The 26,350-nt window shown below is 49.1% G+C and overlaps 14 protein-coding genes across 14 annotated transcripts; 6 read left to right on the plus strand and 8 right to left on the minus strand.

The window, feature by feature from the left end:
- Positions 1 to 583: 583 nt before the first annotated feature.
- M430DRAFT_94285 (hypothetical protein) lies at positions 584 to 1,645 on the plus strand (the record flags this gene model as incomplete). The annotated part of the gene is made up of 2 exons (XM_024869831.1): positions 584 to 799; positions 854 to 1,645. The coding sequence occupies 2 exons, from the start codon at positions 584 to 586 to the stop codon at positions 1,643 to 1,645; spliced, it is 1,008 nt and encodes a 335-aa protein (XP_024724715.1).
- A 680-nt stretch (positions 1,646 to 2,325) lies between these two features.
- On the plus strand, positions 2,326 to 3,401 carry M430DRAFT_54749 (hypothetical protein). The gene has a single exon (XM_024868491.1). It carries the CDS (start codon positions 2,351 to 2,353, stop codon positions 3,266 to 3,268), a length of 918 nt encoding a protein of 305 aa, XP_024724716.1. The 5' UTR covers positions 2,326 to 2,350; the 3' UTR covers positions 3,269 to 3,401.
- Positions 3,402 to 3,823: 422 nt separating this feature from the next.
- On the minus strand, positions 3,824 to 5,011 carry M430DRAFT_111703 (hypothetical protein). The gene is made up of 4 exons (XM_024861446.1): positions 4,946 to 5,011; positions 4,863 to 4,899; positions 4,287 to 4,811; positions 3,824 to 4,237 (listed from the first exon to the last, which is right to left on the minus strand). The coding sequence occupies exons 1-4, from the start codon at positions 4,946 to 4,948 to the stop codon at positions 3,867 to 3,869; spliced, it is 936 nt and encodes a 311-aa protein (XP_024724717.1). The 5' UTR covers positions 4,949 to 5,011; the 3' UTR covers positions 3,824 to 3,866.
- Positions 5,012 to 5,432: 421 nt separating this feature from the next.
- M430DRAFT_130461 (hypothetical protein) lies at positions 5,433 to 6,314 on the minus strand (the record flags this gene model as incomplete). The annotated part of the gene is made up of 2 exons (XM_024862140.1): positions 5,433 to 5,905; positions 5,954 to 6,314. 2 exons carry the CDS (start codon positions 6,312 to 6,314, stop codon positions 5,823 to 5,825), a joined length of 444 nt encoding a protein of 147 aa, XP_024724718.1. The 3' UTR covers positions 5,433 to 5,822.
- A 229-nt stretch (positions 6,315 to 6,543) lies between these two features.
- On the plus strand, positions 6,544 to 7,856 carry M430DRAFT_130462 (hypothetical protein). The gene is made up of 3 exons (XM_024862141.1): positions 6,544 to 6,783; positions 6,855 to 7,417; positions 7,468 to 7,856. The coding sequence occupies exons 1-3, from the start codon at positions 6,648 to 6,650 to the stop codon at positions 7,801 to 7,803; spliced, it is 1,035 nt and encodes a 344-aa protein (XP_024724719.1). The 5' UTR covers positions 6,544 to 6,647; the 3' UTR covers positions 7,804 to 7,856.
- A 65-nt stretch (positions 7,857 to 7,921) lies between these two features.
- Positions 7,922 to 9,331, minus strand: M430DRAFT_111710 (hypothetical protein). The gene is made up of 4 exons (XM_024861447.1): positions 9,191 to 9,331; positions 8,880 to 9,097; positions 8,681 to 8,779; positions 7,922 to 8,558 (listed from the first exon to the last, which is right to left on the minus strand). The coding sequence occupies exons 1-4, from the start codon at positions 9,282 to 9,284 to the stop codon at positions 8,301 to 8,303; spliced, it is 669 nt and encodes a 222-aa protein (XP_024724720.1). The 5' UTR covers positions 9,285 to 9,331; the 3' UTR covers positions 7,922 to 8,300.
- A 213-nt stretch (positions 9,332 to 9,544) lies between these two features.
- M430DRAFT_38000 (hypothetical protein) lies at positions 9,545 to 10,673 on the minus strand (the record flags this gene model as incomplete). Its single annotated transcript, XM_024867207.1, has 3 exons — positions 9,545 to 10,140; positions 10,190 to 10,480; positions 10,539 to 10,673. The coding sequence occupies 3 exons, from the start codon at positions 10,671 to 10,673 to the stop codon at positions 9,742 to 9,744; spliced, it is 825 nt and encodes a 274-aa protein (XP_024724721.1). The 3' UTR covers positions 9,545 to 9,741.
- A 1,155-nt stretch (positions 10,674 to 11,828) lies between these two features.
- M430DRAFT_32030 (hypothetical protein) lies at positions 11,829 to 12,293 on the plus strand. The gene is made up of 3 exons (XM_024866094.1): positions 11,829 to 11,981; positions 12,057 to 12,141; positions 12,204 to 12,293. Exons 1-3 carry the CDS (start codon positions 11,919 to 11,921, stop codon positions 12,248 to 12,250), a joined length of 195 nt encoding a protein of 64 aa, XP_024724722.1. The 5' UTR covers positions 11,829 to 11,918; the 3' UTR covers positions 12,251 to 12,293.
- An 855-nt stretch (positions 12,294 to 13,148) lies between these two features.
- On the minus strand, positions 13,149 to 14,831 carry M430DRAFT_130471 (hypothetical protein). Its single transcript, XM_024862142.1, has 4 exons — positions 14,161 to 14,831; positions 13,877 to 14,114; positions 13,470 to 13,829; positions 13,149 to 13,420 (listed from the first exon to the last, which is right to left on the minus strand). Exons 1-4 carry the CDS (start codon positions 14,434 to 14,436, stop codon positions 13,389 to 13,391), a joined length of 906 nt encoding a protein of 301 aa, XP_024724723.1. The 5' UTR covers positions 14,437 to 14,831; the 3' UTR covers positions 13,149 to 13,388.
- A 465-nt stretch (positions 14,832 to 15,296) lies between these two features.
- M430DRAFT_38003 (hypothetical protein) lies at positions 15,297 to 16,301 on the minus strand. Its single transcript, XM_024867208.1, has 5 exons — positions 16,202 to 16,301; positions 16,077 to 16,153; positions 15,904 to 16,030; positions 15,746 to 15,836; positions 15,297 to 15,679 (listed from the first exon to the last, which is right to left on the minus strand). Exons 1-5 carry the CDS (start codon positions 16,286 to 16,288, stop codon positions 15,573 to 15,575), a joined length of 489 nt encoding a protein of 162 aa, XP_024724724.1. The 5' UTR covers positions 16,289 to 16,301; the 3' UTR covers positions 15,297 to 15,572.
- A 1,080-nt stretch (positions 16,302 to 17,381) lies between these two features.
- On the plus strand, positions 17,382 to 19,162 carry M430DRAFT_130474 (hypothetical protein). Its single transcript, XM_024862143.1, has 3 exons — positions 17,382 to 17,442; positions 17,515 to 17,604; positions 17,659 to 19,162. Exons 1-3 carry the CDS (start codon positions 17,409 to 17,411, stop codon positions 18,969 to 18,971), a joined length of 1,437 nt encoding a protein of 478 aa, XP_024724725.1. The 5' UTR covers positions 17,382 to 17,408; the 3' UTR covers positions 18,972 to 19,162.
- Positions 19,163 to 19,299: 137 nt separating this feature from the next.
- On the minus strand, positions 19,300 to 20,436 carry M430DRAFT_14493 (hypothetical protein; the record flags this gene model as incomplete). Its single annotated transcript, XM_024862917.1, has 1 exon — positions 19,300 to 20,436. One exon carries the CDS (start codon positions 20,434 to 20,436, stop codon positions 19,300 to 19,302), a length of 1,137 nt encoding a protein of 378 aa, XP_024724726.1.
- A 176-nt stretch (positions 20,437 to 20,612) lies between these two features.
- M430DRAFT_150993 (hypothetical protein) lies at positions 20,613 to 24,730 on the plus strand. The gene is made up of 6 exons (XM_024863180.1): positions 20,613 to 20,849; positions 20,898 to 21,844; positions 21,892 to 22,677; positions 22,728 to 23,070; positions 23,122 to 24,401; positions 24,430 to 24,730. Exons 1-6 carry the CDS (start codon positions 20,671 to 20,673, stop codon positions 24,513 to 24,515), a joined length of 3,621 nt encoding a protein of 1,206 aa, XP_024724727.1. The 5' UTR covers positions 20,613 to 20,670; the 3' UTR covers positions 24,516 to 24,730.
- M430DRAFT_111726 (hypothetical protein) lies at positions 24,478 to 26,285 on the minus strand. The gene is made up of 2 exons (XM_024861448.1): positions 25,662 to 26,285; positions 24,478 to 25,608 (listed from the first exon to the last, which is right to left on the minus strand). Exons 1-2 carry the CDS (start codon positions 26,100 to 26,102, stop codon positions 24,946 to 24,948), a joined length of 1,104 nt encoding a protein of 367 aa, XP_024724728.1. The 5' UTR covers positions 26,103 to 26,285; the 3' UTR covers positions 24,478 to 24,945.
- Between the last annotated feature and the right edge of the window lie 65 nt (positions 26,286 to 26,350).

Genomic DNA, 26,350 nt, shown 5'->3' on the forward strand with positions numbered 1-26,350 from the left:
ATGCTGCTGCTAGTTACCGTATCAACCAATGTCTGCACCGCAGAGACGTTGAATGTCAAAGCTGCCCCTGACAACTCCGTGTTGTATGCCCAAGCACCGAATAGCTGCACTGCCTCCCGACAGGGAAGACTCACCTGAACCGCCCAAGGTCTAAAGACTCTAAAGTTCAACGAGTGGAGCCGCTATATCAAAAGGCGTTTGCGTTGGCCTGGAAGCAGACAAACCACTAAAGACCAAAGTGCTAATAGCGCCGGCAATGCTGCGAACATGGCTGGCCAAGATCCGGAGACGCGCAAGTTACCAGACATGGGTCCAAGTTCCCAAACCTGCCTACCGGGCACCACCGTAAGTGATGTACCGATCGATTATCGATGATGTCGATAGCTGCAAAACTATGCTACGCACCCTTTTTCCCTGTTGATAACCTTGATATGTTTGGTACGTTATTCCACTGCGCCCTATACTCCAGAGGACTGTTGAGCTGGTCGTCCTGTCGAGTCGTCGTTCATTGTCCCGGCCGCTGAATCCCCGCCGCCCACGGCTTCCGCAGTGGCTTCTTCATAGCCCAGACAGTTCGCCCGCCATGGCTCTCCCAACCCTCAGGTCCCTCGCCGCTCGAAGACAGGCAAAGAAAGAGGAGAGCGATGGTGGAGTCCCAAGCCAAGCCGACTCGGAGAAATCACAGCGGATTCTGTCTCCCCCGCGCAGCGTCGATATCAGGGCGGCCACCGCAACACGACGAAATGCCATCTTTATAGCATGCGCTTTCTTCTGGGTCTCAGTCATCTTCCTAATCCTCGTCCGTATATCCCTCCCCTAGAGAACGAAACTTTCATGCTGATGAGGCCTGCAGACCATCATCGGCAACATCAATAACGACCCTGTCATTCGCCGGACCTACTTCTACAAACTCGACCTGACCAACATCATTCCTGCCTCTGCCGGCGACATCACTCTTGCGAGTTCCCTTGCACGTTCCCTAGGTCTTCACGATTTTTACCAGGTCGGCCTGTGGAACTTCTGCGAGGGCTACAACAGTGAAGGCATTACACATTGCTCGACTCCACGCTCGCTCTATTGGTTCAACCCGGTCCAGGTCTTGCTCAACGAACTCTTGTCTGGCGCCACAATCGCTCTCCCCGCCGAGATCACCAGCATCCTGAATCTAATCAGGATTGCAAGCCATGTTATGTTCGGCTTCTTCTTGACCGGCATCTGCATGAACTTTGTTTCGATTTTCATTACGCCTATTGTGCTCTATTCCCGATGGTGGAGTCTTCCGATCGTAATATGGACATTCATCGCTGCTCTTCTAACCGTTGCGGCGACCATCATTGCGACAGTCATGGCCCTCATCTTCAAAAATGTCGTCACAGGTCAGCCGGGCCTGAATATAGGGGCGTCAGTAGGGACGGTTATGTTCGCCTTCATGTGGCTTTCTGCGTCTTGTACTATCCTTGGCTTCGCTATCCATCTCTGCCTCTCCTGCTGCGGGGCAAGCAGGAGAGATATTCGAACTGGCAGGAAGAAGGGGAACAAAGCCGCGTATCCGCACGAGGTCACGGAGAAGAAGGATCACCCTATAGGGAAAATGTTCAAAATACCAAAGTTTGGGAGGAGGAAGAATGCTGCTGAAGCTGTATAAGAGATATTAGGGGGTACAAGTTATATGACACATTGGCATGAACTACATGTATAGACGGGAAGGCATATTGGGCGGCGTTGACAGACGGCTGGATAGCGATTTTTCTTTTGGCATTGAAGCGCTTTACACACATACCATATATACCTATTTCATTGAGTACTTTCATAGAGTTAACAGACAAAAATGAAGAAGTTGAATCAGATAAGTCATACATTCCTACCAGTCTAGGGACTGTAGTTCGGACAAATCCGCTCGTTTCATTTGATATGCACCTCGCTTTGCTTTATGTCTTAGGGGATATTGAGTTTATACTTCACTTCATCTATGATATACTTAAGATGCATCATTCAGCATTCTGTATATAAAACCGTGAAGCCGTGAAGCAAGAATTTACTAAAATACTGTCCTTGGCCCAGACGGTCTATATATCCACGTCCCCAATCCAATCCATATTCAAAGCAGTCTAAGAGCAACCCATAAGGGGAAAGATCAGAATAAGATGTGCATAGTTTTTCAAGCCAATCTCTTGGGCCTTTCCACTGACGGTCTCACCTTAGGTTTGCTAGTTTTTCACCTAAGCATATCACTCTCCTTCTCTTTCAGCCTCGCGTATTAACCGAGGTCTCAGCCTCTCCTCGACGCGTCCGTCGCGTATCCCTAAGACTCCTGGAGTCCTACCCCATCATCCCATAACCATAACTATGAATGGCACTCAAGATCCCCAGCATTCTCAAACTCAGCGACTTGCGTTGCCTGTCAGTAAAATGCGGTCTGCCAACCTCCGGCACAAAACCCATCCTTACGCAGCGTCTTCACGATGCAATCAGCAGCGTCCCCAGGGCTCCCAAACGAACCCGAGTCCTTAGCATCGACATGGGGATCCGGAATCTAGCTTACTGCGTCCTGGATGTGCCATGCAAAGGTAGTGCTGCAGCAGCATCCTCGCCCTCAATTCCATCCATGCATGCCTGGCAGCGCCTCGCGGTCTCGACGTCTTCCCCCGGAGAGAAGGAGGCATTCGACCCCGCGACCCTGTCGACCATTGCTTATGACCTTGTCCGCCAGCGTCTACTCCCTCAGATGCCCACGCATATCCTGATTGAGCGCCAGCGCTTCCGGTCTATGGGCTCTAAGCACATACTCGAATGGACGGTCCGCGTTAACATGCTTGAGGCAATCCTATATGGCGTGCTGGGCGCATTGAAGGCGGAAGGGGTTTGGGAGGGCGAGGTGGTGGGCGTCCCGCCGGGGAAGGTTGGCCCGTTTTGGCTGAGCGAGGAACCGGATGGGGAGGCTGGGGAGTGGAGGAAGGAAAGGAAGGGGAAGAATGCGAAGAGTAAAAATAAGGGAATCAAGATCGATTTTGTGAGAGGGTGGCTGGAGAATCGGAAGATGGTAAGTCTTGGGAATGAGGAGGTGGAGGCTATGGCGAAACTTTATATGGAGAAGTGGGATAGAACCCCGGGAGGTAGAAGACTTAAGACGAAAGTTGATGAGGAAGGGCAGGTTCGCAAGTTGGACGATTTGGCGGATTGCTTGTTACAGGGCATGGCGTGGATACAATGGCAGGAGAATAAGAGGATGGCTCTGAAGCATGGGGTGGAGTCTCTTCTAGTCTTCTAGATCAACGAGATGTATATACAGTAGGATATAGCCGCCCTCCAAGGGTCCAGAGTCTAAGGTAGAGTCCGTCCTCCCCAATCTTTAAAATCCAAAATGGGTTAGAGGCCGTTTTAGCCAGGAATCCCAAAACGGGATAACCCTTGTTCAACTTTGATCATATCACGTGAGATGGAGCTGTTCCAGGTTCTGATGTCATTTATTGAAGTCACGTGCTACATCATCCATCAACACCTCGAGGGTGCTTTATCTTCTATTTTGTTGCACATCGCATGAACGCTTACGTCGAGAGTGTTGAACGTTTGGTTCGACGTCGGTGTGATTAGCATCATGTGATACTGGGCCCGTGATACAAGAGAAGCTTTGTTGCACATCGCGATCGGCGGGAGTGTCAACGCTGGTTTTGATGGCTGTGAGATTAGCATCACGTGAATTATACTCAAGTACAGGTAAGGTAGGGAAAAGAATAGCAGCTATTCATTTTATCATTTCTCTTAAGTTATTGATTTGAAGGACTGTGTCTTGTTGTCCCCAACAACCCGAAGCATCAGGCAATGCCAGTTGGATCAAAATTGAACATGAAACTGTAACCCCCTCCTTATCAGCCACCAGTTGCCTCCCTATAGAAAGAGATACTCCTATTTGCGCCAGCAGTAGCAAACGCCTCACTCCTCCCTGTCTTCGGTAACCATTTCACACACCATAATGTCTTGTCCGTCTCACTGTGAGTAGCGACGCAATTCCGCGTATCGATAGACCAGACCTTGACCTTCCCATCAAACGCACCGCTGAGAAGATACTCGCCAGTATCACTCCAGTCCACTGAGAATATCCATGCTGAATGTCCTGTAAGATTTGCAACTTGTTCGCCGTGCTGTACATCATACAAAGCAATGACCCGCGAATCTCCAGCTGCTGCTAGACGAGTACCAGCCGGTGAGAACGCCACAGTCCGCACTGGCTTCACCAGCCCTAGTCTTATCAGCTCTGCCATATTCAAGAGTTGTTGGGATCAACGTACCTGGCAATGAGTAAAGCATCCTTCCCGTCTCGTTATTGAACACGTAGACGCCACCATTCTCGTGTCCACTCGCCGTAAACCTCCCATCCCTACTCATATCAATACACATGCCGAAGCTACCCTTTGTCTCAAATTCCCGAATCTTCTTGCGCCCATCCACTAAGTCCCAAACGTTTATTCTTCCATCATATGTAGTGCTAGCCATGTATTGTCCATCCTCGCTGAGGGCAATAGCCCAGATTTCCCCGGCGTTGTTCCCATCCACGACCTTCCCTTCCTCGAACCACTCCCCTGACTCAGAAATACTCCATATCTTCACTTCGCCGCCAAACCCAGCGCTGGCTGCGTAGCGTCCGTTGCGGGAAGTTACGATGTGGTGGCAGCCGAGTTTGTGTGCGCCGGTGATGGTTTGCGCGAGAGGGACATCGGTGGAGGTTGTAGAGTGTACTTTTATGGAGGAGGCGCCCGATGCAGAGAGGATCTGAGTAGGCGTTACAGCCAGGGAGAAGATGTCGGTGATGTGGGCTGGTGGGATGTTAGCTTTGGTAGCGATGGAGGGGTAGATTGGAGATTTACCATCGTCAATGGTGTGCGTTGTGAGATACTGTTTAGACTAGAGGGTGTCAGTACTTGTCATTTAGGAGAAGGTAAATGTCTACCATTGTCACTGACTCATTTTATGACCTTTGAGGGTGGTTCTTAGAGGATCGCGTCCCTTGATGTTGAGGAGCTGTTTTGAACCAGAAGCTCGCTTGTGTGGTCTAGAGACTTGAGATCTTGCAACAATCAGCTCCTTCCCCCTGTGTCCGGCATTTCTACAGCACGCAGGTTCATATTGTCATTTTGCGAGTTATGCTTTCCTTAAAAGAAAATAAAAGCTTGAGAATGCCATATTTCCACAACAGACCCTCCTCGTGTGGCTGCCTCGATGGCTGTCCGTCGAATATCGGGGTAAGTTGACATACATTTCATACTGGCTTGCGGGAGTAGCCAAGATAGCATGGTCGAAAGCCTGTGGGATTGCAAATCCCTTAACTAACAGGAAATCGTGGCGAGCGATGCAGGTACCTACCCCGTTTACAGAGCTCTTCCGCTGTTGAGGTGTTGGCCCACGTTACTCCCATGATGTGAAATACAGAGGCTCAGCGCCAGAATTGAAAATAAGGTTGCTCCCAACACCTGGAGGCATGTTTTTAACTAATTAGAGATATCCCGAATTGTTACGTTTTCCCATGGTCCTCTCAAGGCAGCTAGCTACCTCTGGTCCTATCGTCCAGTGAGATATCACGAATGCTGAAGCAAGGCTACCGCCCGTAGACCCAACCATCTAACGATGTCGTCACAGTTTGACAGTCCAACATCTGGTATTGCTTGTATGGTGATATCGAAAATAGTGTTTCCCATTCAGTATACAGTTTTGTACAAGTCTCCAGCTGCTATCGCCATGTCCTCCTGACCTTCCATGGGAATCCCAAACGCCCCAATATGCTATGCAATACCACTATTCTCTCCACAAAGATCAGAAAGCTTCCTAAATTACTGATCAACTGGCTTCTCGGCTGTCATCTGCTTCTCAGTTGTCGTCTTCGATTCGTTTTCCTTGAACATGTCCTTTATTTCTGCGGCAAAGTTAGCGACGATTGGGATATCGCGTCAACGAAGCTCACCCTTCACGCAGTATGGGCACAGTAAATGCGCCCTTTTAACATGCCCGCAGGCAGAACATTTATTCAACGCTGTTACGTCCTTCAATCCCTTTCCAGCCATTTGCCGATGCCTCTTCTTCATATGAGAAGTCTTCTTCTTGGGGACAGCCCGGAGAATGGACTCCCAAATCCCTTCTAGTAATCCCGGAACATTGAGATGTATAGCCGAAGGAATTGCGAATGCGAATGACGGCAGAAGTGGATGAGAAAGTTGCCGCGAGTATAGGGTCGTAAATCTTGATGTCTTCGAGACCGTTGAACCAGATAATCGAGGGAGGAAGGACGAGAGAATCGAACGCGTTGTCACATGAGAGGCAGCCATCTTGACCCGTAATGGCTGTTGGGAGACTCGGAGACTCGTGACAGAAGGATTGAAAGCCAATCTATCAATTATTTATTCGAACCGTCGTCGAGCTTCTGAGTTTGAAGCATTTCGGAAACTTCCTTAGCGGCCGACTTGCCTATCTACGCTAAGTCGATTGGGACTAGTGAATCCTACCCCTTTTGCGAACGCGACACCTATTTTGTGGAGGAAGTGAGCCCCCTTCTAAATCTCAATTTCGACATCTTCTCTCCAATATCCCATCGACTGCCAATTCCTCGCTCCCAGCTATACACAGAACGATCTTGAGCCTAACTAGACACTATCGCAACAATGGCAACTGTCCAAGACAGAAACGCTCCCCAACAGTCGGTGTACCCCCGAAGCCATGTCGGTTTTGACAGCATCACATCGCAAATTGAGCGCAAGCTCTTGAAGCGCGGTTTCCAATTCAATATCATCTGTGTTGGTAAGTGTGATCCGTCATGATATGGAGGTGTTAGAACCTCTTCCAGCGCATTTACTGAGTGTATGCATCAGGACAAACTGGGCTCGGAAAGTCAACTCTCATCAACACCATCTTCGCGTCGCACCTGATCGACTCGAAGGGAAGACTCACTCCCGATGAGCCAGTACGCACTACAACCGAGATCCAGACTGTTTCCCACATCATTGAGGAGAACGGTGTCCGTCTGCGGTTGAACATTGTCGATACCCCTGGCTATGGCGACCAAGTCAACAACGACAGATGCTGGGACCCAATTGTCAAATATATCAAGGATCAGCACTCAGCCTACCTCCGAAAGGAACTTACTGCCCAGAGAGAACGATACATCCAAGATACCCGCATCCACTGCTGCCTTTTCTTCATCCAGCCCTCAGGCCACGCGCTGAAGCCAATTGATATTGTTGTCTTGAAGAAGCTATCGGATGTTGTCAACGTTGTCCCAGTCATTGCTAAGTCCGATTCTCTGACACTCGAGGAGCGAAGTGCTTTCAAGGAGCGCATAAAGGAGGAGTTTGCCTTCCACAACTTGAAGATGTTCCCATACGACAATGATGAATTCGATGAGGAAGAGCGTGCTTTGAATGCTCAAATTAAGGTTGGTGCAACACGTCAAAAGTCATATCTTTTTTCTAACTCCATCTGTAGAACATTATCCCATTTGCAGTCGTTGGATCAGAGAAATCAATCATTGTTGGTGGCAAGCAAGTCCGTGGCCGCCAAAACCGATGGGGAGTTATAAACGTCGAGGACGAGACCCATTGCGAATTTGTCTATCTCCGAAACTTCCTCACCCGCACCCATCTCCAAGATCTCATCGAGACCACATCTCAAATCCACTACGAGACCTTCCGTGCCAAGCAATTGCTGGCGCTTAAGGAGAGCAGTGCAGCTGGAGGACATGCTGGCAGCCGACCGATTAGTCCTTCAGCCGACCGTGAATTGAGCAGAAATTCTCAGAGAGTGACGATGAACGGTTATTAGGATAGTATGGATGTGTGGCTGGTGTTTCGAATGAGGGTGGTTGCTCATGATGGCAAGATGATATCCGTGCAAAAGCGACTTTTTTGATTTCCTTTGACTCAAGTAGGCCAAGCAGAGCTATAAGTGGCCGCTTAAACTGGGCTTTCCTTTGTCACTCCGAATTCCCCATTTTCACCTTGCTTAATTAGCCTTTTCTAATGTCGAGAATTCATTTCAATAGCAGTAAGCTCTACATTACTAATGACACGGTGTGTACTGAGATACGTAGCTTGAGATTACTTTGATCTCTCTTATCTATATTCACGTTTGCTCGGAGACATTTACTTACTGCTCGCTCTATATATACAATATATAAATAACCCTCTCTTGGTATCAGCGTAACCTGTCAGCAGTATTCAAAACTTTTGAGTCCCCACCTCCCAAATGCAATGTAAAGCTTCCAAACTCCCCTCGTCGCAGCCCCCTGACCCTGCACACTACTCCTTAGCCCCATTTCTCTAAGCCCTCTCCTTGTAGATAAAAGCCTCAAGTTCCGAATACGCCTTCTCGAGATCATCATTGACAATAATCAAGTCATGAACCCCCGGGGTCTTCGAGTACTCCATCTCGTTCTTGGCCTGCGCCAGACGTTTCTGTATGCTCTCTTCCTTTTCCGTGCCGCGGCCTCGCAGGCGCGCTTCTAAGATCTCCATTGAGGGGGGTGCGATGAAGACGTAGCGTGCGTTGAGGGTGGACTTCTTGATTTGTTTCACGCCCTGTTGGTTGTCTCCTGTCAGCTGGCTGGCCACTTCAATCGCCCAATATCCTATCCGTCCTGCATAACTTGCGCCATCCAATAACCCCGCTAAGTGGAAATGGGGAGAGAGAGATCACAAACCTCCATCTCAATGTCTAGAACGACGACCTTCCCGCTCGCTGTCAGATTCGCAATGGTCATCTTGGAAGTGCCATAGCGGTTCCCTCCAAACTTAGCATGCTACCATGATGTTAGCACCATAATCGACAACTCGTCGCATCCACCCTCTGATCTGCGTTGATATGGAGAGAAATGGGTGTATAAGGGAGGGGTGAAGCACCTCCACAAACTTCTCCTCCTCAATCATCTTCTCAAACTCCTCCATCGTGATGTAGTAGTAGTCGACATCGCGCGTCTCGCCAGGGCGCGGATCGCGCGTCGTGTGCGACACAGATGTTGCGAATGTGTTGGGCCGACGCTCCAGAAGGAGCTTGTACAGCGTCCCCTTCCCTACCCCGCTGGGTCCGCTGATCACGACCGGTCGGTTGTCGCTTGGTGCTGCCCGCTGGTCAATAATGGGGTTTGCTTTGTGGGGTGGAAGGGGGAGAAAGAAGGGCGGGGCTGCGGATAGGGGGCCTTGAGGGGACTTACCTGCTGCCATTGTGTATGCGCGATACAATGTACGGAAGCGTGAAGCTCGTGGGAGGATTCGAGGAGAGGAGAGCAGTGGCCGAAGAGAGAACATGTACGGTTGGTTGTCTTAGGCGTGAGTCCAGGACATATAATTGTCGGGGATCGAGAACCCTGTGGGGGCTAGCTTAAGTTATTTTTAAATTGCTTCAATTTATCGGCCCCCCTTATCGCTTCACGATTTCCCCTAAAATTTTGCACGAAACCTACCTGCCTTACATAGCTAGGTACCTACCTATACCGTATATACTCTAGGTATTAATGGATCACGTCTTTTATCATTATGCGTTCTAGAGATTTATTGTTGTGATCTGTCCGATTCTCATTGCGGTGCTATAGACAAAAAAAAAAAAGCTATGCTTTCCATTCACCTGAACCCATCCTCGTGCCTGAACGCCATCCGTGTGCCTGAACTCCTTAACCGTCCGACATGCTTCGTAAGGAGGGGGTATTTAAAATGAAACCTCTAAACGCAGTATCATGCTCACTTGCTCTACACAGATTCCAGTTTTCTAAAACCGCGTTAAGTTGCTCACTTCGCTGTATCTTGATGACGCTGGATATTCATGCGCTATCGTGCCTGCGTTGTGATATGGGTGTAAAGCAGTTGGTGGGCGTTGGATATCTGGCACAACTGGCGAGCTTCTCGATTCCCACTTCTGAAACTGCTCTGGGTCATTTGAAACTGGCTTAGAGATATGCGACAGCCGGATAGGAAACTTCAGGCCAAATCTCGACTTTCGTCGCTCCTCGCTAGTGCTGTTGTATGTAGGGAGCACAGGGGATGCTGCACGACGGGAGCCGCTGGACAAACTGAAGGTCTTGGTGCGTGGTTCTGTGGGTATTGCTGCACCGTGACTTCGGACTTGGCGACCAGTGATTCCTTGTTTGGAGTCACAGAATACGAAGGTCTAGATAATTGTTAGCAAATGACTTGGGTAAAGGGGAGAGATTACTCACGGCAATGATATTGAACAGACCCATCAGGGATGATAGGATACCTGAAGCGATGACGATGCGCCACAATGGTAATCCTAAGCTCTGAACGCTCGTAGCACTTTTGTTCAAATTGCCCAGAATATTGAAGCCCAGGACGATCATAGCCATTCCAAGAAAGACAAAGCCGGAATTAATGGAGAGCAGTGGCCAGTTGCGCGCATAGTACGATTTGAAGAGGTTGAGCTCGGAGACGATGAGGAAAATTCCTATCGTACTGGTGATGAAGTGGGATACCCCATCAAAGAAGAAGAACTACAAACTTGTTAGCAATGTACAGGTGATGTGAGAGATTGGATTAGGGAGTCCATACATTTGAGGTCTGAACGGTTCTGACGAGCATAACCCAACTTGCTATCACAACTGTGATGAGGGAGATTATATTGAGTACTCGAAGGACGTTCAAGATGATGTAGCCTGGGCCACGCAGTTTGGAATCTGGCTTCATGTTGAACATTTTCATGGTGTATTGAACGAAGCTTTGAAACTAGGAGCTTGTAAGTAAGTTGCTTCAAGTTCTTGGGAGCCTAGAAGACTTACAAAAAGTTATTGTGTGTGGGGTGATTGGACTGCCTGCAGTAGAAGTAACTCGAAGTCGATTCGATGAAGTTTGAAGTGCTTTGAAAAATAGTGTAGATGGAAATTTTATGAAGATTATTAGAATAGAAGAGAAAGATCGAAGCGAAATGATTATATAGACAGTACACTGTTATTGAGGTTGTCCAAACCTCATTGTCGTGTGAAATCACAATGAACGGAGTAAAGGGACAATGGGAAGTATAAGAATAAGGACAATAAGACGCACTCGTTTCCGAGGCCGAATTGTGACCATCTATATTAAACCACCGTGCAGTGAATACTTCTTTGTTCTTCAAACTTAGTGTGAGTCTTGTTCTTTCAGAGCTGCACGCTGATCCAATCGTATTCCTATCAAAGGATTGTCTTTGACCTGACGGAAGGGGAAGAAGGGGTTCTGAGGGGACAACAATTGCAGTCGCGCGAAAATAACTCAATGCCGCCTGGAACTACTCGAGGCTCATATTCTGGGGGCTATCTGGGTACGCCGGACATCTGGTACTGCTCAGGTCCCCGCGCGGATGAAGACTTGGGCGATAACTATCATCCGGAACCAGATCATCTCTTCAACCCCTATCAGATCTGTAACGGGCGCTTGCAAGGCAGGGCTCTACTTCTGGATGATGCATGTCTCGATGTTTTGCAGTCAAAAAATGTAGATAGGCGATTGGGCGAAGGCGCTTAAAACCTTTCGTTTCAACTTTCAAGTCCGTTGTCCCCTATGATATTCCGCTCCGGGCTGCCAGGTAGAACTGTGCGAGGACTGCTCAACGTGGTATTGCACGAGATATACAAGCACAATCATTGGCCGAGCTGTCTTCCACCATTGGTGACCGTGAACTCATGAAGAACCTACCTTGAATTGTAAAAGATGTTTCGAGTTACGGACCGTTTTGAATTCCCGGGGGGGGCTGTTTCAAGAGGAGGATGTATCTGCCATACTCAACTTTCTGCCTCAGGCTCCAACGGCTCGGCGGGACAACAGACATCTAGCCTCTTCTATCTATTTTTGGCACATATGATCTTTTTCAGCCTCGAAGCAAAAGACTGGCCACGCAGGCAAAGAACTCTTCCGAATCTCATCCAAAGAATCGCGCACGCTTCGCAATCATTCAAGATGGCTAGGGGAAACCAGAGGGACAAAGCTCGTGAGGCGACTCAGAAGAAACTGGCTGAGCAGGTTAGTAAAGCCCATTAGAGCCGGCTGCTGTGGGAGCCTTCCAGAAGTTGTGCTAATGGCCATCGACGTTTGCAGAAGAAAGCCAACACCATGTCCGGCCCTGAGATGCAGCGCGAGAAGGAGAGGGTTGCTCAAAGGATGAGAGAGAAGCAGGCTGCCGGTATGTCTACGGAACTGGGCTGCCTTGTCCTCCATGAGCTAGTCATGCTGACAAAATTCTAGCTGATGCGAAGAAGGCTGCTGAAGCTCTTGCAGCGAAGAAGAAATAGATGATATCGACACCACACCGAAGACTCCAACGAGTAACGAGACGGAATGCCAAGCAGCGACGGAGTTTTCGGTCAAGGTTAACGATGAATACGAGCATAGGTAGCGTGGTTATAAGGTGTTTAGAATGGGTCGTTTTCCAATTGATATCCTACAAATTTACATCTCTTGTCATTTACTATGTTGATATGTCATATGTCCCGGAGGAGTCAAGTGGGCTGTATATGTGCGTACACTACTTCCCTTGGGTAAATGCAGCTCGCTGCATCTATCTAGGCCTTTAGGTCAGCGTAGTGCGCTTCTCCCTACAAATGAATCTCTATGACTATATCCTACACTACCAAATAAGTGCCTAGCATTGGAGTAAGGTGGTCAGTACCATTTTCAGTTCTAGGCTGTTTATGACCCAAGAGTCGATAGCATGTTAGCCTCCTTCACCAAATTATGCTAAATCAAAGTACGGTGTGCTTACTTCTATCATCCTCTGTCAGTCTACCTATTTCGTACTGCCCCTTATTTCTGAAGATCTCCAAACCATGAAACTACATTGCATATCAAGTCTTCTCAATCTTCATGTCCGGGGTATCTCAAGCAAAGACAGGGTTTGATCTGGATCGGTAGGGATTCTTGCCAAAATCTGTTTTATGGCAGTAAAGGGAATGCAAATTTGCACCAGGTGGAGACAGTGTTGATGCGAATTCGAAGAGGCATCCCGACAGCCGGGCTCTTATGCGCCGGAACCCGGTCAGCAAGCATTCGCAGAGTTCTCGCTCACGGATCAGTTAAGTAAAGATACTCTTATGCTTATTTTCCAAGTACAAGGGTCAGGGTATCTTTCACCTAGATTCTGATTTATCATATTGGAGTTTCGATGACACCACTGGGCTCAGACAATATTTGAGAGCATGCAAACATTGATGGATATTTTTGCTGTCTATCTAAGCCAGTGCAAGAAAAGAAAATTAAAAACGCCAGAACCGTATGCGATAACGGTGTCCATTCGACTATTAAAGCGCATCCCCAATACGATCCAGTCATATATACCTCACAGGCAGCGAAATTCCGGTGTCAAGCCTCTCAACGGCGACACTCATGCCTGGTGCTACTTTACAAAAGAGATACCACTTGCCACTAGAGGCTTTAGGACTCGAGAGCAGCCATTGGCATCGCACCTGTCTTTATGTCAGGAAGGTTGGGGTTTATAGCATGGAAAACACTAACCTGACATGCCGCCAAATGCACCAACACCTTGGACAGCAGCGTTTGGGAATGCGGCCGTACCGCAAAGGCAGGAGCATTCGCAAGCACCAGCACCGTTGAGGGTGCCTGAACCTGAGACCATAGATCCAGAGCTGGATCCAGAAGACATTGATCCAGAGCTGGAGCTTGCGGCGGAAGAAGTAACTGCTGGGGGTGGGGCAGCGACTGAACTTGTTGATCCTCCAGTAATGGCAGATGCGGACCCAGTTCCATTTTGGGCAATGGCCATTTGCTGGAACATGGCCTGGGTTTTATTCGCCGTGGGGTTGATCGAGAAGGTCATTCCCTTTCCGCAGTGGCCCTTTTGTTTGCAGTAGAACCCTATCGAGTGTTAGCTGGTGACCTTGTGGGCGAAGTAGGATTCTTACAGATTGGAGTGGCCACAGTGACTTGCATGGCCATTTGCGGCGGTGGTGAGACCGAGTTGTTGATGTTGGGAATAAAGCCGGAATCTACACCACCGGCAAGCTTCTCGCAAGGTGTGTTGAAAGCAGATTGTGTGACCGTATGATTTGCCGATTCGAACGTGAAGATGACCATATCCCCAACTGCAGCCTCGATGGTGTCCGGGGTATAAACGAGACCGGCAGTACCACCGACGGTGACCTTCTTGAAGTCAGTACACGCCTCTTTCTTATCCCAAAAGACTCACACTATGTGTTGCTTTGGCTGCGGATGTGCCCGAAGCATCCGTGACGGTCACTGTGTTGGTCACAGTCGACGTAGCTGCTCCACCTCCCTCGTTGACCCAGATGACAATGATCTCGTCCACAGATGAGCCGGAAGACTTGCTGTTTCCTCCCTTTCCATTGCTGATAGAGATACCGGTTTCTAGTTCCACTGCTCCTCGCTCAACCAGGTCTGCTTGGAGAGTACCGGCCAACGCCAATGGCGCAGCACAGAGTGTGGCAACAGCAGAGAATCTCATGGTGATCTATATATTAGAGAATTGGAATAGGTATCGTATGGAAATGACGGGGACGACGGCCGCACTGCGGTATAGCTAGACTAGCAGAGATATCTTAAGACGGCTTGGCGGTAAAGATCGTAAAACTGAAGCGTGGAGAATATAGCGAGGGCCTGCTCGAGATGGTAAAGAGACAAAAGCACAACTGAAGAGAATGAAGGTGAAGATGTGCGCGGCAAGATAGACGAAGGGGATGAGAAGAGAAATGTGGACTTGGGGAACATAGGGTATTAAATGAAGCATGAAATTAGACGTAAGGCCTGGTCGACAATCCCTCATGGTATCTACAGCAGACAGTCCTGGTGTGAAACCATGAAACAGCTTCAATATGGGCTTGAGGAACTCCTCGTCTGGTGTTATTCTTGCGAGGCGTCGCATTCTACCCGGGGTGCAGGGCGCGGGGGATTCTACGGATTCGCTTATCCTGGGAATGCTGGAGCACGGGGCGTGCTGTGGTCGATGTGTTTGACAAGCGACAGTTCTCGACGTTGCTTGTTTGAAGAGCCGTGCCAGAACCGTCTCACCCAGAAAATCATGGTCACCGAGGACATGGGGACACGACGGCGCTACGTCTCGGGAGGGGGTTTGGATGATCTGCTCGTGACGGGAGAGGCTGGACGCTATTCGGAGAGCATCATGTTGCTGAGATCTCATCTAACCGGCGAGGACGACAGCCGTTTGAGGCGTTGGAGAACGAGGAAGAGGCCTGAGCACCGAGGATATGTAGCTTCCTTGCGAATTTTACTTCACACAGACCCTTCTAGTTCAATGACGGGTTCAAATATTTCTTATTGCGATGAAAACGTAGGTATCTTCATCGGCTACCGAAGGCAGCGTACGACCAGATAGAGAGCAAAATGGAGGCCGAGTACTATACGTAGCCTCACAGTCTGACCTGGAAACGGTACGGCTTTTGTTCAGTGTTCTGTTTCCTGTGGTCCGGAGGTACCACGTGCTTTTGGCACTGCCAAACAAGGTATTGCAGTGCCGCAGCAGCTCGGACGTGCGCTCGGGAGGCCCATTATCAGATGGCCAAAACTATCTCTGTGACAGATTTACGGTTAGAGTCAAACATGGCGGTTCTATCTCCTCATGCATCATGCTTGCTTGCTAGCCGCTCCTTGTTGCTGGCCCTCGTAGAGACCGGTGTAATAGCCAGCGTAGTACCACGACATTAGCAAATTCTTCAAGCTCTCGTCATGCACTGTATCCATCAAGGCCCACATTAGCCCATGATCCAGGGACATCTTGAAGCTTCCGTTTGTCTCACCTTGACCGATAAGATGTTTTGGCAGTGCTGGGCCCTTTGGTGGCACACTATCAGACGCTTGATTTGAGACGGCATGCCGACTGTTCTCAACCTAAAGAAAGATAAGGTTCAGTGCCGCGAAGGAGAATTTCCAAGATCTCTGAACAGTAGGTACTCACTCGAGGCCCATCATCAGGTGGAACTGCAGTAGGATCAGCCGTTCCTCCAGATAAGCTCTTCTTGGCATGCGGATCAGGGACCTGCTGGTCACTGGCCTCCCCTTCCTCATGCTCCGCCTCCTCACGACTAAGAAGATCAGCTTTCTGCTCCACTTGAGGGATGCGGGACTAACTCTCTATCACTCTGGTTCTCGGCTTCCTTCAGTACATCTTCGACCTTTTCGCCTCGAGCATGTATGCTATGATAGTACTTTCTGAATATTAGCTAGGGTCCAGATGATGTATTCGATGCATTTACCTTATATTCCTCCAGAGCCTCATTCCAAGAGTCAACGAGGAGAGAATCATCCCATATCTCTGTATGTGACATATCGTTGGAGGCCATTGTTGGACGAGGGTTGGCGGTTGCTGAAATGCAAGATTGGGGAGGCAAGCGAAATTCTGGGAGGCTTCCAAGTCATGTGCAGGCAACATATCATGATCTCTCAGCCCATCTCCTCTTTTTCCCATCTAACAGGACAAAACTAATCATTCTTATTCCCGTCCAACTCCTCATATCGTCATGGCTCTCCCAACAGCAAGTTTTATTTAGTGTCACGTGACTCGTATCAATGTGAAGAAGACGGTTTCTACCTACCTTACCTACCTAGTGGATTCGAAGCGGCATAATTCAAAATGACTTGTCTATGGAAAGTAAAGACCTTATCTAAGATCTAGTAGAGTTATTGGTCTAGTACCAGCGCTTGGAAGGGTTCAGCGGTACAACTGTCAAAGGTATCTCTACTCCGCATATCTACAACTAAACCCATCGTTCGGAAAGTGAAGACAGCAAGCATACCTACCTATGTAAGGTACCTTACTCCATTAACGATTCCGGCCATGAGAAATCCCTTAACATAGATGATCGCAAAAGTACTCGTCCCTCAGATTGTAAAGCCATCCAACCGTTCTGTCAGTTCTGACAACTCCCCTGCCAGTTTTTGATTCTTCGTCTTCGAGACACTCTTCCCAACCATATACATTGACTCACATTGGTGCTTTCCACCAACTATCAGATTTTCGGTTGCTGCCCACAGTTAATTCAAAAAGAGATACGTTACTTTCTTCAATTACTTGGCCGGGACAAGAAAGAAACTAAGGTAGCCATCATGTCCAGGCAATGCACGGGACTTAATGCTGAAGAGTGAAACGAGGAATTAGAAGTACGCATGGAAATGAACTCAAATTTGAAAGAACAGGTGACAACGGGCCTAAGTCATCGACAAGAAAGAAACATGAACCTCAGACAGTTCGAGCAACAATAATAAGATGGAATCTCTGATCGTAGGTAGGTTGTGGTTCGTAGCTCGTCCTCACCAATCTCGGCTAAGCTGTATACTCCGTAGTGCGGGCCAAATTGAAAGCGGTGAGGCCTGGCAATTCTTCGCCCGCTTGCAAAAAAGTTCTTGGTCAAAAACTCCAACCTCGCAAAATTCAATTGCATATCCCAACTGATTTCTACCACAATGGCCAAAGAAGTCCAGTCTAAGAAGCGCAAGGGTATGCTTCCTGGTCTTCTATTTCTGTTTCAGCAACTATGCAATCAAAAGCCGTGCTAATATCTTACCGCAGCCTCCGTGCCTGAAGCAGAAGCGGCCCAGCTGAAAAAGGTCAAGAAATTGACAACTGAGACTGCAAAAGCTCCAGAAAAGAAGCGCAAGGGTAATTGACACTTCAGCATCTCTTATTTTACCCATATATTAACAAGGTCAACAGCAACTGAAGATGCTACTCCTGTTGCGGTCAAGAAGACCAAGAAACCGAAGCCAGTTACCGCGGACGAGCCCGCATCAAAGCCTGAAAAGAAGGACACTGCAGAAGCTGTAGCTGCAAAGCCCCAAAAAGCCTCCAAAGATACCACGAGTGCGGCGGCAAAAGTCAACGGCGCTAAGGACAAGACTGAGGCCAAGCCAAAGGAGGCCAAAGAATCAAAGCCCACAAAAGATATCTCTTCGGACAACAAAGATGATGAGGAGTCTGGAGCTAGCGACGACGACAGCGATTCCGAAATCGATGACCAGACGGTGGCCCTACTGAAAGGCTTTGAGAGTGACGGTGATGAAGAGGATGCCCAGAGAGAGGAAGGTTTACCTGAAGGCAAAGAAGTTCCAAAGGTCCCCGAATTGTCCAAGAAAAACAAGAAGGCCATCAAGCGCGCTGCAGAGTCTGGAGAGCCCGAGAAGCCCGGAGTGATATATGTTGGTCACATACCCCATGGTTTTTACGAACACGAAATGAGAGCGTACTTCGAGCAGTTTGGAAACATCCTGCAACTCCGCCTATCTCGAAACCGAAAGACCGGTGCTAGCAAGCATTATGCCTTTATCAAGTTTGAGTCCGCCAGTGTTGCTGATATCGTTGCAAAGACGATGGACAACTACCTACTCTTCAACCATATCCTCAAGGTCAAGTTGATTCCAGATGAGCAGGTTCCCGCAGACTTGTTCAAGGGTGCCAACAAGCGATTCAAGAAGATTCCATGGAACAAGATAGCCGGTCGAAAGTTGGCGCAAGGTGCTTCTGAGGCAACATGGGAGAAGCGTATTGAGAAGGAGGAAAAGAGGCGAGCAGAAAAGGCCGAGAAGATGAAGAAACTTGGCTATGAGTTTGATGCTCCGAAGATCAAGTCTGCCCAGAACGTTGCGAAGAAGACTGAGCCTGCCTTAGTATTGAACGTAGAGGAGGATGAGACGAAGGCCATCGAAGCTGCTCCAGTTGTGGAAGAGTCAAGCAAACCTGAGAAGAAGGAGAAGAAATCCAAGGCTATCAAAGACACGGAAGCGGTTGGTGAGAGTTCTTCTGCTCCCATTGAAGAGCCAAGCAAACCGGAGAAAAAGGAAAAGAAAGAGAAGAAGAGCAAGAAGAGCGAGTCTGCTGCCGCTACTGAAACCCCCGCAACATCAACTGCTGATGTCCCTGAGAAGAAGCTGAAAACCAAGAAGTCTAGGACTTCTTTGGCTGACGCAACTACTGTCGGTGGCGATGCTTCACAGGAGAAGACAAAGAAATCCAAGAAAAACAAGGCCTAGACTGATGCTTGAACCTGGGAAGGGTTTGCGAATGTGTTTTAGTGGTGCAAATGGCGTTGAAAAGATATTGGCTTTGAAGAAGGACTTTTCATTCATATTGATATTTGTACGCAAAATTAGCTCCATCCAGAGAATATCGACACCGGGAGGAGTAGTAGCATCATTGCAATACATATGAAGAGAAAGCTGTGCATTTTTGGTTTCTTCGTTAGATTAAGGTAATTCATAATTCCGGTTCGTATTAGCATTGCAAAAGCACTGATTCTAGGTCCAATCCCCCAAAAACATATACATCATACAGCACCCGTTAGAGGATACTGCTTGCTCATCACAGAAGCACCTTCGATGCTACGCTGAGTAACCATGCCGCATCTTGCCATCCCCCAGCATCGTCATCTCTAAGAGGAGGCATTCGATCTTCGATAGGCGGATTCGTAATGTCATTAAGGTTCCTTTTCGAGGCCCTCGAGGAAAGTTCTGAATCCTCAGCCTTTCCATCCGACATATCAGCCTCTGTCTCTTCACCATCTTCATCAACAGCAAACAAACTCCATCCTAGCATTTTCCCGACCCAACCCCCCAGCCCGAGATTACTTGCACGGGCCAGTTTCCTGACGAGATCTTCATCCTCCTTTGCCTCTCTCTCGTCTTCAAATCCTTCGTCCTCAACATCCACAAAGTCTGGTTCAGCCACGAACTCCTCTTGAGAAAAGTAGTGCTGGTCAAAATACCCTTCCCTTTCTCCAGCTAGGGGGGTGGCCAATTGAACCCTGCTTCCTCTCCTACTATTCACCCGGCTACCGAATCGGCTCAATGGACGGCTCCCAGTCCCGGTAGCGGGTTCAAAACTCAAACTCCTCCTTGCTGTTAAGGGCGAATACTCATCATCAGCATCAGCGCCGGCCGCACTACCCCTTCTGCTGGACAGTTCCCTATCCCTTGCAAGTTCTCGTTCCAATTCCTCTTCGTCTTCATCCCGTTGTCCAGTTAAACTGGTGGAACTAGCTCTTGAAACAAGCCAGGCCTGACCTTTCGATTCTCTTGTCGAAGATGCAATTGCCGTACCAGCTCGGAGAAGCCAATCCACGTCACTCCGGTTTTTAGCAGTAAGATGGCCTAAGCCATCTCTTGTGCCTCCTCTTCGTAAGTTTATTCCGCCAGGTGTTGTAGTGCCGGACCGGTGCCGACTGGCCAGCAATTGGGTGCTCGATTTGCTCTTTGTGAGACCTGCATTTGAATTCCTCTGAAGAGACACGCGCGACGATGATCGGGACAGTATGGATGGTGTTGTTGGCGCAGACCGGCCCTCGATATATGATACGTGATAGCCAGTTTCCGGAACGGCGTCATGATCTGATAGAGGAAGCCGAGAGGTTAATGGGGCGAGAGTAAGATGATTGAGATTCAGTGAGGAGCGGTTATTATGGCGAGAGTGTGGAGAGTGTTGATTATATGCTACATCCATGATATCTAAATGATTGACTTCTTTGTTTCAGAGAATGGGGAGAGAACGTAGGTATGGAGGTGAGATGAGGGGACGGAATCTGGGGAAAGGCGTCTACTCTTTTAGCGTACGGTATTCTTGCAGTAGCGAGAAATCGCTTGAACAAATTTCCTCGTGAAAATCGACAAGGATTTGATACGGCTCCAACAAAAATATGATATTGAGGTACGGAGCACATCCTCTAAGACTGTGAAGATGCGCAATCTCAGAAATGTTCGATACGATGGATGGTCTCTTCCTACCCAGTTTCGGGAGAGATCTGTGACGGCGGCGACTTGGGATCTCGCCAATGACTCTGTTCTCTGTACCCTTGGGCCAACCGAGAACGATGCTCTCATAGAGCTCGTGCGGGTTGATGCCAGATCAAAGTCACAGTACGACCCATCTCTACTTCTATAAACTTTTATTAATTGCGTCTTTAGGAAGCATACAGTTCTTGCATCATGGGATGCACCATGCCCAAACGCTGATCTGTCCTGTGATGAGGTTCTCAGCCTCCATTATTTTGGAGACAGTCTGACAGCATGTCTCGTTCTGGCTGGCGGCGATATTATCGTTGTGAGAGAGGAACCCATGCCAGGTGAGGATCGAATTGAGATCATGGGATCAGTCGATGCTGGCATCACAGCGGCGGTATGGTCACCTGATGAGGAACTGCTCGCAATTACAACGAAAGCGGACACAGTGGTGTTCATGAGTCGGAGCTTTGAAGGCATTACAGATGTCTCCATGACTCCCGAGGACTTAAAAGCCTCGAATCATGTTTCCGTCGGCTGGGGTAAAAAGGAGACCCAATTCAAAGGCAAAGGGGCCAAAGCCTTGCGAGATCCTACCATGCCTGAAAAAATAGATGAGGGCGTCCTCAGTCCTAACGATGATTCAAGAGTCAGCATCTCTTGGAGAGGAGATGGAGCATATCTTGCTATATCGACCATCGAGGGAGGAGCTAGGAGAATTATTCGAGTCTACTCCAGAGAGGGTATCTTGGACAGTGTCAGTGAACCTGTCGACGGACTTGAGGGCACTATCAGCTGGAGACCCGCTGGTAATCTCATAGCTGGGATCCAACGCCTTGAAAATCGCGTTGATGTTGTTTTCTTCGAGCGGAATGGCCTCCGCCATGGTCAATTCAGCCTACGACTTACCCCTGAGCAAATGGCCCTTTCTGAACAACACATCAGACTTTCGTGGAACTCGGATTCAACAGTCCTAGCGGTTATAATGTCTGATTGTACTCAATTGTGGACTATGGGTAATTATCACTGGTACCTTAAACAAGAGATCAAAACCAACACTGCTCCCTTGTTACCATGTAACCCCATAATCTGGCATCCGGAGAAGCCATTACTGCTCGTAACTGCGGCATCGAGTAAGTACTAAGCTCATACGCTTGTTCAAATCTAATTAATGTTACAGATTCTATCAATGTTGTGGAGTATGTCTTCACGACGGCTCGCGGTTCAACAACACCTCCACACGATCATGGACTAGTCGCTGTGATAGACGGCCAATCAATAAAAGTGACGCCTTTCATGGCAGCGAACATACCTCCTCCTATGGCATTACACGAGATTACAGTTAATTCAAATGCAGCAGATGTTGCTTTCAATGGGGATTCATCAATCGCTGTCTTACACCAACAAGGCATTTCATTGTTTGAATATAAAAATGTCTCGGCGTCCGGTTCACCTCCAACGTTGAATGGGCGTTACACCTTCGAGAAAACCGAGTCTCCTGAGGGTTTCTACCAGCAGATTTCCTTTTCGCAAAACAACGAGATACTGGTGTTGCAGCAGTATAAAGGTGACTCTGTCATCAGACGATATGGTTTCAATGAGGATTCAGGTAGAATGGAGGAGAAGCTCCAGGACAGTCCTACTTCGACGATTTCGTTATTATCGACTTTTAACGAGGGTGGTTTGATTCAACCATTCGTACAGGACATGTCAGGAAGCTTGTACAGCCTTGGGTCTGGAGTCCACTCACAGCTCCAATGCAGATTTCCTATGAACCTGCCCTGGGTTGAGATAGCTCCACGTGACGATTCTCACATAGCGTTTGGAATGTCTGCAAATGGCCACCTGTATGCAAATACACGTCTCCTGGTCAAGAATTGTACCTCCTTCCTCGTCACGCCTGCCCATCTTATATTCACGACAACAAGTCATCTTATCAAATTTGTACACATCACGGATGTTGACAGTATGTGAGCTTCTTCCAGAGCCCCTTGATGCCATGCTGACTCCCCAAAGGTTTAGAGGTCCCACCAGATGATCCAGAGATAGACGAGAGATGCCGCAGCATTGAGCGTGGAGCTCGACTTGTTACTGCCATGCCCACATCTGCTAATCTCGTGTTGCAAATGCCTCGGGGCAATGTTGAGACTATCTACCCCCGTGCGATGGTTGTTGCCGGTATACGCAAGCTTATCAAGGAGAAGAATTACAGGAAGGCCTTCACGAATTGTAGGACTCAAAGAGTTGATATGAATATCTTATATGACCACGCACCCGAACAGTTTCTGGCAAATGTGCCTCTGTTCATAGATCAAGTCAAGAAGATCACCTACATTGATCTGTTCCTTTCCTCCCTTAGGTACGTTGAGCAGATCTCGCCGCAATATTATAGACTAACGTGTTACTTCAGGGAAGAAGATGTTACCCAGACCATGTATAAGGAAACTAGGGTTCTGCCAGGACGTGAAAGTGGCGTCCCCCACCCCAATGGCACGAATAGTGCAAATCAACAAAATGCCGACCCCGTCAACACCTCCAACTCCAAGGTCAATCGAATCTGCGATGCTTTTCTAGACGTACTGAAAACACGAACTGCTACAAACCTCCAAAATATTATCACGGCGAATGTGTGCAAATCACCACCTGCACTCGAGGACGGATTGCTCGTCGTCGCCAAGCTGATGAAAGAGGATAGTGCTATGGCTGATAAGGCTGTAGAGCATATCTGCTTCCTTGCAGATGTCAACAAGCTCTACGAGAATGCACTCGGACTGTACGACCTTGATCTCGCCCTTCTCGTAGCGCAGCAGTCCCAAAAGGACCCCAGAGAATATCTACCATTCATGCAGAAATTGCAAGAAATGCCCGAGCTCCGCCGACGATTCAGCATCGATGACTTCCTCGCTCGGCATACGAAAGCCTTGGGCCATCTCCACGCCCTTGATGCCTTCTCCGAAGTCGTAGCATATACCCAAAAACACTCTCTCTACCATTCTGCTCTAGCGCTCTACCGTTATAACCCGACTCAGCACGATACACTTACCGAGCTATATGCCCAATATCTCGAATCCAAATCTAACTTCAAAGAAGCCGCTCTGGCCTATGAATCGCTCTCCAATTACGTCAAGGCAACATCCTGTTATCTATCCTCTGGGCCATCCCAATGGCGCGAGACACTCTTCAGCGCACTCTCTCAGACCCCGCCCCTGTCAGGCGCTCCCCTCATCGACCTCGCAACCTCTCTCTACGACGCCCTAATCGAAAGCAAAGACTACTTCGCCGCAGGCACCATCCAGCTCGATTACCTCTCCTCAATTGAGAACGCAGCTAGAACCTTCTGCAAAGGATATTTCTTCGCCGACGCAATGCATCTCGTAGCCTTGAAGCAGAAGCCCGAGTTGCTCGAGAGCGTGATCGACCCCGGTCTAGCTGAAGCCCTGGCGTCTTCTACAGAGTTGCTAGCTGAGTGCAAAGCCCAGCTCCTGGCACAAGTCCCGCGGATTCGGGAATTGCGCATCAAGGCTCTTGCTGACCCGTTGGCGTTCTATGAGGGCGAGAGAGGAGGTGATGGCGATGTGCCGGACGATGTCAGTGTAGCGGCCAGCTCGAGGGTGAGTACAAATCGGAGTTTGTTCACTAGGTATACGGGGAAGGGAAGTCAGGGGCAGAGTATAGGGACGGCGGGGACAGGCGTCAGTAGAGCGACGAGTAAGAACAGGCGGAGGGAAGAGAGGAAGAGAGCTAGAGGGAAGAAGGGCAGTGTGTATGAGGAGGAGTATCTGGTTGCTAGTGTGGGGAGATTGATTGAGAGGGTGGAGAGTGTGAGAGGAGAAGTGGGCAGATTGGTGACTGGTTTGGTGAGGAGAGGAATGTGGGAACGTGCTAGGGCTGTTGAAGGGGGTTTGGCCGAGGTGGTATCTATGTGCCAGGCCTGCATCCCTGAGGTCTTTGGCACGAATGAGCCTCCGCAGGCTGAGGTATCGGGCGAGGAGAACGCATACCGACCTGTTGGGGGAGATGCCGTTCTCCAGGAAAGCATCGAGGCTGCGAGCAAACGCAAAGAGCCACCTCACGTCGCAGCATTTGAGAAGCTCACTTTGCTAGGCACATAGGAATAGTTTATACAATACAGATCTCGAATCAAGAAGAGATAGTCTGGTGCGCGTATCGTACGCATCTTGCAACGCCTTCAATGCCCATATGCAGTACATGCCCAATCCAGATATTATACACATCATGCTACAGCGGCGACAGCGGCACCCTCCTGTGACACTCCAGCTGCGTCGAGAGCCAGTTGCTTCTTCTGGGCGATAACCCGCCCGATTCTCTCCAACATCTGTGGTGTCAACTTGCCTTTGCCCTTCGCCTTCTTCTTCCGTCTTTCCTTTCTATTCAAGTCCTGCAGAGGTGTTCTCATCAGTTTTTCTTGTTTCTTCTTTTCTTCCTTCTCACGATCCTCCTGCATCTTCGCCTCTATGTACTCTGGGTCATGTCTAGTTCTGAATTTCGAGTATTTGTTCCTCAACTCGTCAATAACAGTCGACGGCATCGGGGGTCTCAACAATGTCGGCACAAAGCTGCGGACTTCGACATCCAACCGCAGCGTATCACAGTCGTAGTCTTTGTGTTCTTTGGGAGTCTGTTTCGGCCAGGGAATTGAGATGTTCAGTCCGGGGATTACACGTTTCCAGTATGTAGCTTTTGTCTCCCGATCGTGGTAGAAAGAGGTGTTGACGAGCTTCTTGATGATTACGTCTCGGGTCTCGCCAGTTTCGGCATCGGTGAGCGGATAGACGAGGCGGACGGAGGTCAAGGGGACAGGTTGCTCGATGGAGCGGACAGGGCGTTTGTCTGCTTCTTCGGCGGTGATCATCCATTGAGGGACTGCCACATCGACCTGGCAGGCACATGTTAATTTTGCCGACTCGGACAAGTTCAAGTACTGCTCACCATGTTCAGCCCTTCAACAGTGCAAGTTCCCCTCCTTGCATCCGTCGAGGTAATCTTCCCGATCTTTCCTTTATCCCTTCCTTCCAGCAAGACCACTCTATCACCGGCAACGATGTTCAGGTACCGTCCGCCGACATCCTTCAAAACCTCATCCCTCTTCCTAATATCCAGCGGTTGTCCTCTCGTCCGCTGCGAGATGATGGTTCCGTACGTATCCTTAGCATCTCCGACATCTCTCTTTGGCGCCAGCGGACCCAATTCCCAATCCTCCCTCTGAGCTAGCCTGGCGGCCTTGATCTGTGAGCTCTCATCCTTGCGGACAAAGTTTGTTTCTTCCCGGGTGATCTTGGCCCATTCTCTCGTTGCCTTGTCCTTTCGTTTCGCGAGGCGTCGGGCAGCCTGCTTCTCTGCCAGAATAGTACGCCGGATTACCTTCTGCATGGTCGCAGAGGGGTTGGGGGGAAGGGCAATTGATGAGAGGGAGGTATAGGGACTCCGTAGGTGGTAAGGCCTCGCCGGGTGCTTTTTTTCTGAGGCTAGCGGAGTGGAGCACGTGACCCCGGATTACTGCGCCTGCGAAGTCCGTAGTGAATCAGTTGATAGGAGTTTCAGGGGGGGGTTTTCGTCAAGGGGGGGGCGAGACAAGAAGATCTAGAATCGAGGGTACGCAATTCAGGCCGGGGATTGTC

The sequence above is a fragment of the Amorphotheca resinae genome (genome assembly GCF_003019875.1).
Source record: "Amorphotheca resinae ATCC 22711 unplaced genomic scaffold M430scaffold_1, whole genome shotgun sequence".
NCBI lineage: Eukaryota > Fungi > Ascomycota > Leotiomycetes > Helotiales > Amorphothecaceae > Amorphotheca > Amorphotheca resinae.

Coding starts and splice junctions, on each gene's coding strand:
- M430DRAFT_32030 (XM_024866094.1), top strand. CDS start 11,919: ATGGCTAGGGGAAACCAGAGGGACAAAGCTCGTGAGGCGACTCAGAAG. Junction 11,982..12,056: donor AGAAGAAACTGGCTGAGCAG/GTTAGTAAAGCC, acceptor CGACGTTTGCAG/AAGAAAGCCAACACCATGTC. Junction 12,142..12,203: donor GAGAGAGAAGCAGGCTGCCG/GTATGTCTACGG, acceptor ACAAAATTCTAG/CTGATGCGAAGAAGGCTGCT.
- M430DRAFT_150993 (XM_024863180.1), top strand. CDS start 20,671: ATGCGCAATCTCAGAAATGTTCGATACGATGGATGGTCTCTTCCTACC. Junction 22,678..22,727: donor ACACATCACGGATGTTGACA/GTATGTGAGCTT, acceptor GACTCCCCAAAG/GTTTAGAGGTCCCACCAGAT. Junction 24,402..24,429: donor TATAGGGACGGCGGGGACAG/GCGTCAGTAGAG, acceptor GAGTAAGAACAG/GCGGAGGGAAGAGAGGAAGA.
- M430DRAFT_130462 (XM_024862141.1), top strand. CDS start 6,648: ATGGCAACTGTCCAAGACAGAAACGCTCCCCAACAGTCGGTGTACCCC. Junction 6,784..6,854: donor ATTCAATATCATCTGTGTTG/GTAAGTGTGATC, acceptor TGTATGCATCAG/GACAAACTGGGCTCGGAAAG. Junction 7,418..7,467: donor CTTTGAATGCTCAAATTAAG/GTTGGTGCAACA, acceptor CTCCATCTGTAG/AACATTATCCCATTTGCAGT.
- M430DRAFT_38003 (XM_024867208.1), bottom strand. CDS start 16,288: ATGGCCTCCAACGATATGTCACATACAGAGATATGGGATGATTCTCTC. Junction 15,837..15,903: donor CACCTGATGATGGGCCTCGA/GTGAGTACCTAC, acceptor ATCTTTCTTTAG/GTTGAGAACAGTCGGCATGC. Junction 15,680..15,745: donor AAAACATCTTATCGGTCAAG/GTGAGACAAACG, acceptor TGATGGATACAG/TGCATGACGAGAGCTTGAAG.
- M430DRAFT_130471 (XM_024862142.1), bottom strand. CDS start 14,436: ATGAGATTCTCTGCTGTTGCCACACTCTGTGCTGCGCCATTGGCGTTG. Junction 14,115..14,160: donor CAGCCAAAGCAACACATAGT/GTGAGTCTTTTG, acceptor GACTTCAAGAAG/GTCACCGTCGGTGGTACTGC. Junction 13,421..13,469: donor TGCATTTGGCGGCATGTCAG/GTTAGTGTTTTC, acceptor ACATAAAGACAG/GTGCGATGCCAATGGCTGCT.
- M430DRAFT_111710 (XM_024861447.1), bottom strand. CDS start 9,284: ATGTTCTCTCTTCGGCCACTGCTCTCCTCTCCTCGAATCCTCCCACGA. Junction 9,098..9,190: donor CGCATACACAATGGCAGCAG/GTAAGTCCCCTC, acceptor ACCAGCGGGCAG/CACCAAGCGACAACCGACCG. Junction 8,780..8,879: donor AGGAGGAGAAGTTTGTGGAG/GTGCTTCACCCC, acceptor ACATCATGGTAG/CATGCTAAGTTTGGAGGGAA.
- M430DRAFT_111703 (XM_024861446.1), bottom strand. Junction 4,812..4,862: donor AACGCACACCATTGACGATG/GTAAATCTCCAA, acceptor ACATCCCACCAG/CCCACATCACCGACATCTTC. Junction 4,238..4,286: donor GATGCTTTACTCATTGCCAG/GTACGTTGATCC, acceptor TGATAAGACTAG/GGCTGGTGAAGCCAGTGCGG.
- M430DRAFT_54749 (XM_024868491.1), top strand. CDS start 2,351: ATGGCACTCAAGATCCCCAGCATTCTCAAACTCAGCGACTTGCGTTGC.
- M430DRAFT_130474 (XM_024862143.1), top strand. CDS start 17,409: ATGGCCAAAGAAGTCCAGTCTAAGAAGCGCAAGG. Junction 17,443..17,514: donor CCAGTCTAAGAAGCGCAAGG/GTATGCTTCCTG, acceptor ATCTTACCGCAG/CCTCCGTGCCTGAAGCAGAA. Junction 17,605..17,658: donor TCCAGAAAAGAAGCGCAAGG/GTAATTGACACT, acceptor CAAGGTCAACAG/CAACTGAAGATGCTACTCCT.
- M430DRAFT_111726 (XM_024861448.1), bottom strand. CDS start 26,102: ATGCAGAAGGTAATCCGGCGTACTATTCTGGCAGAGAAGCAGGCTGCC. Junction 25,609..25,661: donor CTGTTGAAGGGCTGAACATG/GTGAGCAGTACT, acceptor TGTGCCTGCCAG/GTCGATGTGGCAGTCCCTCA.